The sequence below is a fragment of the Lynx rufus genome, unplaced genomic scaffold (genome assembly GCF_022079265.1).
Source record: "Lynx rufus isolate CCGP_SWC_20201006 ecotype Redwood Valley unplaced genomic scaffold, mLynRuf1.p SCAF_59, whole genome shotgun sequence".
NCBI classification, from domain to species: domain Eukaryota; kingdom Metazoa; phylum Chordata; class Mammalia; order Carnivora; family Felidae; genus Lynx; species Lynx rufus.
Window position 1 is genome coordinate 357,442 of NW_025814877.1, and position 12,727 is coordinate 370,168.

A 12,727-nucleotide genomic window follows, 5' to 3' on the forward strand; every position below is an offset into this window, starting at 1 on the left:
ATATTATTCACAGTAGCCAAAAAATAGGAATAAAACAAATGTCCACTAACTGAAAAGATAAAACAAATTGTGGTGTATTCACACAATGGAATATTATTCAGCCATGACCCATGCTACAACACGGATGAACCTTGAAAACCTACTAAGTGAAGGAAGGAGGTCACAAAAAGCCACATAGTGTATGATTCCATTGGTATTAAATGTCTAGAATAGGTAAATCCATAGCTAGTGGGTAAGGGGTTTCCTTAAAGGGTGATGTTGGTTGGCTTTGGTTGGAACACTGCTGTGGCCCCACAATAGGTTCCTAAAGTTCACGGACTTCATTCCTTTACCCGTAAAACCGGCACGGTAACAGCACCCACCTATGACTGTGTTCAAGGCTGAATGAGATCATATAGGTAAAATGCTTATAGAGTGTCTGGCACAAAGTAAGTACTCAATAAACATTAACCTCAATTTGTCACTGGTTGTTCTTATCGCCACTGGCAAGACTGCTTAGCCTCTACACACATGGCTATAAAAATGTAAGGAAGGAGAATTACGGAAATATTCACCAGCATTACTGAAATGGTTATCAATTATAAATGACCCCTCATCTGTAAGACACATTTTAATGATGGAGTGGACTGGGTGTGGGGATAAAGAAACACCACCCGACAGCAAGAAGCTTGTGTGATAAATTAGAGTTTCCACCAAATCAACACCACGGTCAGGATGAAATCAAGTTCACAAGAGTCTCACCAGGATCAGAGCTGGTCGGCAGGACCCAGAGAGAATAAGAGACATGCACAGCAAGTGGGAAAAAGTGCTAGAGATGAGGTTTTGAAGGAAAAGTGAAAGAAAGAGAATTTTCAAAACTTTTGAAGAAAATGCAACATAGGGCTGAAACGGTGACACCGCTCCGGTCCTTCCACTTCTGTCCAGCTCAGGGCAGCGTTTTTCAAAAACTGCCTGTTCAAAAATTCTAGAAGTTTGTGCTTTCATTTAGAAGACAGTCTGAAAACATATACGTATTATATACATACGTATATTGCGCGTACACAGAGGCGTAGGTGTGGAATAAAAGCATGGGCTGGAGAATCGGCATGACCACCCCATAAAGTGCCCCCCGCCAAGCGATTCTGAGCCTGCGCTTTTCCTGAGCGCGTGGACTAGCGTGTTGGGGTCCACGGCACCACCTGGCGGTCAGGGGTGCTCATGAAAGCACAGGAGGGGGCTGCATGTGCGAAGAATCATTTCCCCCAAGAGAAGGCCTCATGATAACGACCTCTGACAAATATCATCAAGCACAGATCTGCAGCCGTGTATACACAGACAAGTAGCGCGAGAACTGACATCACGGGGACCCCCAGTAGTAAAATGATAATGACACCACCTATGGAGCACTCACCCTGTGATTGGCACTGCTCTAAGCGCTTTGCATACCTTAACTCACTTCCTAGAATTCTTATCCCCATCTTGCAGATGAGGACATCAAGGTCAGAAAGGTTGAGTATCTTGCCCAGGGACGCAAAGCTGGTTAATGGAAGACTCCAGCAGCCTGGCTCCTGAGTCCACACTCCTAACCACCGGCCCCTAGCTGTGCTTCTCAGCGATCACTGTAATTCAGACCCAACCAACACAAAAGAAGCTATTCAGGCCATCAATCCTCTATTCACAAAGCAAACTGCAGTTTGGTTTCCAGAAAACATTAAGTTAATACCTTTCCTTGGAATGTTACATCTTTTGTACTTTATGTTTAACTTGTAGATGATTTTAAAAAACTTTTTTTAACATTTATTTTGATAGAACGCCTGTTCTCTCTCTCTCTCAAAATAAATCAACTTTAAAAAATCCACGTAAACAAATATTTAAGTAATATGACAAAAATAAGCGAACTCTTAACTGCTGATGTGACTCTTCACCCTCAGACACACCCTCTAAGAGCTGGTGTGTGTGGACGTGCGAAGATAACTTCAAGCCCAGCACTCAGAGTGATGGTGCTGGATGTGTGTTTGTGCATCGGTGTGCTCTGTGTTTGCTGGTTCCGCACGCCACTGCCCCGCGCTGGTCTGTACATCCTGAGCCTCTTCCCTTGACTTCTCCCACAATGCCCAGGATGACGCTTCCCACACAGGGTGGACGGTCACTGATTCAATGGCCTTAAGCTGGAATTTTCCAATCACAAGACTCACGAAAGATAAAAGCAGGGCACATGACAAAGAGAGGGCCTGCGGGCTGGCCTGGGGGAGGAGGAGACACAAGGAAGGGTTCAGACAGGTGAATGAACTTAAGTCACGCCATCGGCCCAGCCCATAGAGCGGGGATTGCTCCCTTCCAGGATGTTCTACCTAAATTCTTGTTTGAGGTTTGAAAGTTCTAGCTAATGTGCTCTGTTGCTCAGAAGCTGCTTCAGCCGTAATTCGCCCCCAGGCATCTGATCTGATTCTCAGCCAGCTAGCTCTATGAGGGAGCCTCCACTTTACAGATGAAGAAACAACCTGGCAGAGCCAACGCTTGGCCTGCCGTTACTGGACTTGGGACTGGTAGAACAGGGCTTGAGGCCGGATCCTGCTACAAGCCAGTCCGTACCGGCACCCAATCTGGTGTTCTTCCCACAGCAGCTGGGAAACCTGTAAAGACTTGAATGAACCAAGAAGGTAGGGGCACACAGGAGTAGAAAAGAAGATCCTAGACGCTGGCTGAGGGAACACGGGTCTGGCTGAAGGAAGCGCTTAATAAAAATTTACCATTTTCGGGGCGCCTGGGTGGCTCAGTCAGTTAAGCGTCCGACTCTTGATTTTGGCTCGGGTCATGATCTCACAGCTCCTGGGATCAAGCTCTGCATCACGCTCTGCACTGACAGCGAGGGGCCTGCTTGGGATTCTCTCTCTCCCCCCCTCTCTCTCTGCCCTTCCCCAACTCATGCTCGCTTGCTCTCTCTCTCTCTCTCTCTCTCTCTCTCTCAAAACAAATAAATAAACTTGAAAAAAAGTTTATCATGTTCTACCTATTAGATGAGCAAATATCCAAAAGTTTGATAATACCTTCTGCCTACAAGGCCGAGGGGGCACAGGTACATTCCTGACAGAGTGTAAACAGGCGATTATCTATGAAAATTGTAGACTCATTTATCCTTTGCCTCAGCAATTCTGTTTCTGGGACTTTACTCAACAGAGATAGTTGCATAGAATTAAAAGATCACATACACACGGTTATTTATAGAAAGAGTGAACTCCAGTGTCCAGTAAATACAGGGCTGGTCAAATAAACTAAGGTACATTCATACAATGGAAACACATGCCACAGGGGAAAAAAAAAAAAAAAAAAAAAAAAAAAACTGAAGAAACTGATATGAAGCTCCAAAACAAAAATTCTGAGCTCTTCTAAGACAAGGTATCAAACAGTATATTTATAATAGCTTTGTGGGGATGAGGCAGAGACAAGAAATATAAAAGACATTTAAAAAGTCTATCTATTCATATCTGTTAGATGCATTTAGAAACATCAGAAAAGGACATGTAAAGGGGGTGCCTGGGTGGCTCAGTCAGTTAAATGTCTGACTTCAGCCTAGCTCATGATCTCACGGTTCGTGAGTTCGAGCCCCACGTTGGGCTCTCTGCTGTCAGCACAGAATCTGCTTCAGATCCTCCGTCCCCCTTTCTCACTGCCCCTCCCCTGCTCATTCTCTCAAAAATAAATAAATAAACTTTAAAAAAAAGAAAAAGAAAGATGTAAGGTATTGATAATTATGGTTACAAAGGTGGAAAAGACGTTTCACTGTAGGTAGACTTTTTTTTTTTCTTACCATAAAAATAAATCTATTAAAAAATGAATGTTTCAAAAGGGCCTGAATGAAGAAGGCTCTGCTGTGGTGAGCATGGTTAACATAGAGAGATGGTGACTCACTACGTTGTACACCTGAGACTAATATAACACCGTGTGTCAACAATACTCAAATAGAAAAAAGTTCTTTTAGGGGCGCCTGGGTGGCGTAGTCGGTTGAGCGTCCGACTTCAGCCAGGTCACGATCTCGCGGTCTGTGAGTTCGAGCCCCGCGTCGGGCTCTGGGCTGATGGCTCAGAGCCTGGAGCCTGTTTCCGATTCTGTGTCTCCCTCTCTCTCTGCCCCTCCCCTGTTCATGCTCTGTCTCTCTCTGTCCCAAAAATAAATAAACGTTGAAAAAAAAAATTAAAAAAAAAAAAAAAAAAAAAAAGAAAAAAGTTCTTTTAAAGAGATAGCTCTGCCCAGGGTGCCTTCTCTAGTCAAGTTCATTGCTCCCTGTGCTCTTCCTCCACTCACTTGCTTGGCCCCTTTTGTGCACCACCTCCTCCAGGCCTCATTCAGGGTCTGTGTCCTTCAGAGGCCTTCTGGGAGGTCGCAGCGGAGCACCCTGACGCGCTGGGCTTCACTGCGTCTTTTGGAAGTCGTATATCTAACTCCGAACCGTTCGTTTCCGCCCTAGAGGCAATAATATTTTACACGAAGCCTCAGAGAAATTAGGTAACTTGTGGAAGATCAGCCAGGGGTAGAGCTGGATCCTGATTCAGCTCTGAGCCCTCCCTGAATCCATTCTCCTCGCTGCCCATGTGGCCTCCAGTTACAAGTCCCGGCAACTCCAGTCCCTGAGGAAGAGCCACGGTCCTCTTTTCCTTTATGCCCTTAGAGAGGTCAATGCTCAGTGACAGGCAATCACATGCTATAGGAAGGGAGAGAAAGAGGAAGAGGAGAAGGAAGGAAGGCAGGGGGAGGAGAAGGAGTGGGGGAAGGACACTCACTCTTGCAGAGACGGGTCTGAATCATCGGCATTTGCTGTCCCCAGGTCGGAGTCGTAGGACATGGGCTCCTCGGAACGGTCTGGACTCTTGGAGCCATTCTCTTGGAGTAGGCAGCTATCAGAGTTTAGGCTGCAAGACAGCTGGGATGAACTGGCAGTGTCCAGGCTGAGGGAGGAGGCCGTGAGCTTCCGGTTCCGTCGGATCTTATGGCCTGAGTGCTGGACTTCGATGTCCTCCGAGCCTGAGGAATGGGACATTGAATCCAGAGACTCTTTCCGCTGTAGTTCGGTCCCAGAGGTGGTGAGGGGGTCGAGCTCAGAGAGCGGGCAAAGCCCAGAAGAGAGCCAGTGGGGTAAGCGTCCACTCGTTTAAGATGGCGGACTTGTAGGAGAGCTCGAAGGATAAGGACGTCAGTCCCTGCAGGAAGCTGAGGAGGAACTCGCCCTCCTCGGCGTCTCGAAGCAGGGCTGTGGGCTGATAGTACTCGCACAGGTGGGCGGGCTCCTGGAGGAGCAGCTTCAGGTAGCACTCCATCAGGCCGTCATTGAGGGCCAGCCTCAGCCAGGCCCGGCAGCGGCCCACGTCCGTGCTGACAAAGATCAGGTGCTCCAATTCCGAGACGATGTGTCTGCGGGTGGAGAGGACAGGCTTGTTTCAAGAAATGATTTCAGATCACGGAGGATTGTTTTATCCACTGGTGAGCAGGAGCCAGTAATAACGACTGCAAGTATATACAGGCTTGGGAAAAAATCTCAGAGAGCAGTGTTCTACAGGGAATTGAGAAATATTTAGCTACAACTCCCCACGTTTTCGAGGTTACTGTCATGCAGGATTATTGCCATTTTTGTTACAACTCCCCAGGCGCCCTTGACATCACCTGCTCATCCGGCATACATCTGATGAGCCCCTAAGTGCCAGGTCTTCGGAGCCGTGAAGATACAGGATACAGACATGGTCCTGCCCTCAGTCCAGGTTACTACCTTTCAAGGGCACACGGAGGTGAACCCTGTGGTCAGTAGAGCTGGGGTGGGGGGAAGGCAATCACTTCCAGGTTGCAGTAAGAACAATGCCTCAGGCAAGGCATTGAGGGATTAGGCATAGGGATTAGGGATAGGCAAGGCATTGAGCTGGGCCTTGAGGGATTTCAAGCGGCAAAGATGGAAGGGGAACCTTAGGCACCAAGGACTGACAGAAAAAAGGCACCAAGGGTAGGGAAGCAGCAGCTGTGTAACAGGAGTGGTGAGCACTCCCGTTACAGCACGGGGAGGAGGAGGAGCGGCTGATTGGGTTGCAAAGTCAGGTGATGCAGGGTCTCGAGCATCCAACCGGTGAGGCAAAGTGGGGCAAGGGTCCCCACACCTGGCTGTGCGTCAGAATCACCTGCGAACCTGGTCAGGATACAGATTCTGGGGCCCCAACGAAGTGAATGGGACTCCAGGCTAGCACTGGGGAGCCTGAGAGTTTTTACACCGGGAAATGACTCGACCGCAGTCACGCAGACTTCTGGGTGGGCTGCTCGGGATAAGATCACGTACCAAACTCAGTTCCCGAACCCTTGGTCTGATGTAAATGCCCTTCCTCTGACCATCACAGTGCCCCGAGCACGTCTCGCCCATAGGAGTGCGTGCTCCACAGGGCTCAGGGAATGAGCTCGGGTTAGCTTAAGCTCAATAAATGTTGACCAGCTGCCTGACCTAAGGACAGACAGAATGAGATAAGGGGGACAATTAGAAAGCCACTGCCACCTGGGAGTGAGGTAAGACCCTGAGATAGGGCGGTGGCAGTCAGCAGGAAAAGGAAGATACAGACCGACAAGGCACCTTCAGGCTGAAGGTGGCATTTAATAGCCCTTAGAGGCAACGTGCCAGCAGCTGCTTGCTCCAAAGCCCAGGCAGTTAGGGCCAGGGCCGCAGAGGCAAACGTCCCGGGGTGGATATTCAGATGATCCGGATTCCACTGCTTTAAAAAATGCCACAGCCTGTTAGGATATAATACTTAGCATAGAGATGTTCAAACATTCCAAGGCAGGGTCAGCAAACCTCTTCTGTCAAGGGCCACTTAGTAAAGATTTTAGGCTTTGCAGGCCACACATTCTCTGTTCCAACCACCTAACTTTGCCACGGTGTGGCAAAAAAGCGGCTCCTGCTAAAGGCGACCAGCCAGGGGCCTGAGCAGCCCCAGGCCATTGCCTGTGCGCTGAGGGGCTCTTGAGGCTTGGTCTAACAATAACCCCTATCTCACCCATCTCCATTCTAGAACACAGAGCATCTCTGCTGCTTTCCCATACAGCTGTAGAGGGAGAGCCCAGGCTCACCCACACTGAAGCTCCTCCCCAAAGCAAAGCCTCCCCTGCTGATCTCACTTGTGGGTGACAGCTTTCAGGAGGGGCCAGAAGACAGGCTGAGGCAGAGGCTTCTGGTGGGCGCTCTTCTTCCTTTTCCCTCCGGCCTCGGCTCGGATGTGCTTGGCATGCAGGCCGTGGATAAATACAGCCTCCAGGGCACTGCACATGGCGTTGGCATCTCCGTCTTCGCTAGTGACCACTGTGTCCGAGGACACGTACTGCTTCTGCAACGCCTTCACAGATCCCACTAGCTTCTTCTTGATGACCTAGTCAGTGTCAGACATAACACAGGCCTTTAGAAGATCCTGCGGTGACCCCTGGAAGGGAAGTGCTTATCACCAAATACACGCACACCCACACACGTCTCACGGCTACCTGTGGGTGTGTATACAGCAAAACTAGCACAAGCTAATCATAGAAAACAAAGATGGGCGCCTGGGTGGCTCAGTCGGTTGAGCGTCCGACTTCGGCTCAGGTCGTGATCTCACGGTTCATGGGTTCGAGCCCCACGTCGGGCTCTGTGCTGCCAGCTCAGAGCCTGGAGCCTGCTTTGGATTCTGTGTCTCCCTCTCTCTCTGCCCCTCCCCCACTTGCACACGCACGCGCGCGCTCTCTCTTTCTCTCAAAAATAAATAAACGTTGGGAAAAAATTTTAAAAAAAGAAAGAAAACAGAGACAAAGCATAGAGGAGAAAAGGAAAATTACGTACTTATACCACCCAGAGATAGTTATTTTTTTGCAAAGATATTTGTATGTTTTTCTTTTGTTTTGCTTTTTAAACCGAACTTCAGTGATTTGATAGCCATAGAAATCTTGTGTTTAAATACCGGCTCCATCATAGTTACAGGTGTGGGAGCCTGCGTGATCCATCTAGGGCAGGGGTGAAGCTTTCCACCTTGTTTAGGGGTCTACGATTCCATGAAGAGGCTACAAGTGCCACTTTAGAACCATAAAAACACCGGGGCGCCTGGGTGGCGCAGTCGGTTAAGCGTCTGACTTCAGCCAGGTCACGATCTCGCGGTCCGTGAGTTCGAGCCCCGCGTCAGGCTCTGGGCTGATGGCTCAGAGCCGGGAGCCTGTTTCCGATTCTGTGTCTCCCTCTCTCTCTGCCCCTCCCCCGTTCATGCTCTGTCTCTCGCTGTCCCAAAAATAAATAAACGTTGAAGAACCATAAAAACACCAAGAAAACAGGAGCATGGTCCACATTACGAAAGATCCTAGGGGCACCTGGGTGGCTCAGTCAGTTAAGCATCTGACTCTTGATTTCAGCTCAGGTCATGATCTCACGGTTTCTGAGTTTGAGCTCCGTATCTGGCTCTGTGCTGACAGTGTGGAGCCTGCTTGAGATTCTCTCTCTCTCTCTCTCTCTCTCTCTCTCTCTCTCTCTCTCCCTCTCTCTGCCCCTCCTCTGCTCATGCTCACTCTCCCTTTCAAAATAAATAAAATAAACGTTATTTATTTAAAAATATCTTTTTAATGTTTATTTTTGAGAGAGAGAGAGAGAGAGAGAGAGACAAAGTATGAGGGGGGGGAGGGGCAGAGAGAGAGGAAGACACAGAATCCGAAGCAGGCTCCAGGCTCTGAGCTGTCAGCACAGAGCCTGATGCAGGGCTCGAACCCACGAGCCGTGAGATCATGACCTGAGCCGAAATAGGACGCTTAACTGACTGAGCCACCCAGGCACCCCTAAAATAAATAAATAAACTTTAAAAAGAAAGAAAGAAAAAAGGAAAGATCCTTGACCTGGCAGTCAGAGGCAGATGTTAGTCTCAGCTCTGTTGGTCAACAGCTGGGTCACTGCAGACATTTCACTTAACCTCACTGAGCTTAATTTCCTCATCTGTTAAACGGAACAAATACTTCCTGACCTACAGCACAGGAGTTGGGGGGTGGGGGGATTACTCTGAGGGCAGGACTTGCTTTTTCTTTTCATTCTTGCATCCTCAACACTTGGCCTGGTTCCTGACACATGTAAGTATTCCGTTAAGGTCTGTTACATAAATCAATTATAAATTACATATATGTAAAATCCTTTGGAAAGATAAAGACAGTTCTGTCATAATATAAGCATGTCAAAATTACCTATGTGTTTTGGAAAAGGATTGGGAGGGAATACAGAAAACCTGGTTTGAACTGTTAGCTGATAGGATTATGGATAAATATTTTACTGTTTTATTTTTATCTTAGCCCAAACAGTTCATGTTAATGTTCTTAGAAAAGTCGAATGTTCTTTTTTTCCTTAAAAAAAAAAATTTTTTTTAATGTTTATGTATTTTTGAGACAGAGAGAGACAGAGCATGAACGGGGGAGGGTCAGAGAGAGAGGGAGACACAGAACCCGAAGCAGGCTCCAGGCTCTGAGCTGTCAGCACAGAGCCCGACGCGGGGCTCGAACTCATGGACCGTGAGATCACGACCTGAGCCGAAGTCGGACGCTCAACCGACTGCGCCACCCAGGCGCCCCTGTTCCTTTTTTCTTTATAACAGCTTTAATGAGACACAATTTACATTGCATAAAATTCACTCATTTAAACTATACAGTTCAGTGATTTTTGGTATATTCACAGAATAGTGAAACTACAGCCACTACCTAATTTTAGGACATTTTCATTGTCTCAAAAAGGAAAACTGTGCCCATGAGCAGTCACTCCTCTCTAGTCCCCTCTCCCTCAACCCCCAGCAACTACTAATCTACTTCTGTCTTTATGGATTTGCCAATTCTGGACATTTTGTGTAAATGAAGTCATACAGTATGCAGTCTTTTGATGTTAGACATCTTTTCATATGACTTATGGGTCATATACTTCTTTCATTGTTTCCTTATTTGACTTGAGAGAGAGAGAGAGAGAGAGAGAGAGAGAGAGAGGCAAAGAGAGAGGGGGACAGAGGATTTCAAGTGGGCTAGGTGGTGACAGCAGCAAACTCCCAAATCGTGAGATCATGACCTGAGCCAAATGGACGCTCAACCGTCTGAGGCACCCAGGCCACCCTAATGCCTTCTTTTCTTTTTTCTTTTTTTTTTAATGTTTATTTATTTTTGAGAGACAGAGAGAGACAGCATGAGAGGGAGAGGGCAGAGAGAGAGAGAGGGAGACCCAGAATACGAAGCAGCCTCCAGGCACTGAGCTGGCAGCACAGAGCCCGATGCGGGGCTCCAACCCATGAGCCGTGAGATCATGACCTGAGCCGAAGTCGGATGCTCAACCGACTGAGCCACCCAGCTGCCCCTTCTTTTAATGTTTACTTATTTTTGAGAGCGCGAGAGAGAGAGAGAATGCGCATACGTGTATGTGCCTGTGGGGGAGGGGGCAGAGACAGAGCGGACCGAGGATCCAAAGCAGGCTCTGCTCTGACAGCAGAGCGCCCAATGCAGGGCTTGACCTCACAAACTGTAAGACCATGAGCCGCTTACGATCATGACGCTTAACCGTGTGAGCCACCCAGGCGCCCCATATGTATGACTTCCTTTGAGAAATCCTTGGTCTTTAGGCAGCCCGTATTAAAATCCGTCGTTTTTTATCAATTCCCATTCCATCACCAATAAGATGTTCTAGAAAGGGCAGGATCTCCTCAGAGCCTGCTTCTGCTAGAACTCTTTCTCAACCCGAGGCCTCGCTTTCCAGACAGTACTCATTCATTTCAAAGTGAGGAAAACCAATGACATGGCTGTCCCGTGCCCCCTTCCCCACCCTTGAGCCTCTCCGACTGCCTACCGGGATGGCAGCCCGGGGGTCCAGTCCATTCTCCACCACCGAGAGCATTTCCGCTCACACTGCAGCTCCCTCGGAGAATCACATGACACCTGCAGAGACAGACGGCGGCGGCCAGATGAGCAGGTTCCAGCTCACCACCCCCAGCCAATTCTCCCCCTCCCCCAGCAGGCAGCGGGTCAGCCCACCTTCCTCAAACTGCAACGCAAAGGCCTCTGAATTCAAAAGTAAAAGCCAAGAGTGGATTTTAAGGAAGGAAACAAGGGAAGAGAAGAAATCTGAGGGCTCGGATCTCAGGAGGTGGGGAATCCTATGTGCCATGGGTGGGTCCACCCCAATCAGGGCATGGAAAGGCCTCCGTATGCCACACCAAACGCTGGCACAAAAAAGCAGGGAATGAAGGGCTGATTTGGATACAGAACTAAGGGTGCGAGGGGGATGCTGCCGCTGGAGGTGCCAAGAGCCCACATGGACCAGGAAGCAGGGGCTCACAATTCACACTCGGAGCCTCTGACTCCTGTGCCAGCCCGATGTCTGCCAGCTCGGCAGGGACAAGCACAGCCGAAGGAAGTTTCCAAAGGGAGGGCCTCTTGCTACATAGCTGCTTCCCCTCCAGGCACGAGGGTCCAGCTGGAGCAGCACAGGGACACGCCTAAGGGAAACAACACGGGTTCGAATCTCGATTTGCCACTAACCACTCAGGCATGCTAGGTGGGGCACCACGGCAGACGTCTCAAATGGAGGTTATGAATGTGGAAAACGCCCAGCACAGGGCCTGACGGTACTAAGGATAAATGGTGTCTATTACCCCGGTTGGATGTGGCCAAGCCTTACAGGCAAAGGCCACTGTCTGAATGAGTCCGCTCAACTACCTGAAGTGGGTACACAGGTAAATCCCTCAGGGCACTGGCTCCCCCCCACCCCCCGGGGGTGGCTTAGGTGGGGGGCGGGGGGGCTCAACCTGAGCCTCGGGGGGGCTGTTGGCTCGCCTGGACCGCCCCAGCCACTCGGACGGACCAGGATTGGGCAGGCACATTCCCATCTAAACAGATCTCTAGTGACCACACTGCCGAGCATGGAGGGACACCAAAAAACAGGTCATCGCTGTCTCTGTTCTCAAAAACCGATGGCCCAAAGAAGTTATCAAATGGAGGCATGCTGAATGGATTTTGTACTGTTCACACACATTGCTTCATTCATTCCTTGGAACCACCCTAGGCGAGCTCTTTTATTATCCAGATCTAACAGATATGAAATCAAAGCTGACCCAGGTCAAGGAACTTCCCAAGATCCCAGGGCTGATCAGTGGCGGGCTCTACCACCTTCGGCCAGGATGACATCCACCCTTCTGGAAGAGGCAGGTGTGAGCTAGGGCTAAGGGGTGGCTGGGGAGGGGGCAGGGGAGTCTTGGGAGGAGGGCTCTTCGGCTGGGGGCCCAGGTGGCGGGATGCAAGGGAGCATCGGGGTTGAGTCTGGCAGGAAAGGTTTACAGGCGAACAGCGAGGCATGGAGAACGGCAGGGTGGCCCTAAATGATGAAAGACGCTCTGATTCAAGCCCTGGCCTCTGGATCCGGCAGAGGGTGAACAGGACCCAGCGCCGACCTTCCTAAGTAAGGACATGCAAAGGGAGACAGGTGTGTGGAGGACGGCCCCCACGAAACCAGCTCTGGTCAGCGCACAACAGACTGACAGGAGGAACGCTAGCCCCTGGCCACAGCCCATCAGGCTGTCTCTCCCTCCACCACTTTCCCAGCTCCTACCCACTGGGAATCCTCAGGACCCTTTGCTGGAGACCAGCTCCATGCTCTGGCCACCAGGGCACCGGGAGAAGGGGACGTACTACAGAGTCGGTCCTGAAACCGTGCCTGATCCTAGAGGCTGGGTTTCTTCAAGGCTACCCTACGCAGCCCTGCAGG

General features: G+C 49.6%; 1 protein-coding gene across 1 annotated transcript in view; it reads right to left on the reverse strand.

The window, feature by feature from the left end:
• The window catches only part of LOC124527892 (pleckstrin homology domain-containing family M member 1-like), a 56,305-nt gene that overhangs the window by 39,690 nt on the left and 3,888 nt on the right, over positions 1-12,727 (reverse strand). The window contains 4 exon segments of the mRNA XM_047101182.1: positions 4,758-5,095; positions 5,097-5,385; positions 7,120-7,367; positions 10,814-10,902. Coding sequence (XP_046957138.1) covers positions 4,758-5,095; positions 5,097-5,385; positions 7,120-7,367; positions 10,814-10,861 — 923 coding nt within the window. The 5' untranslated portion in view covers positions 10,862-10,902.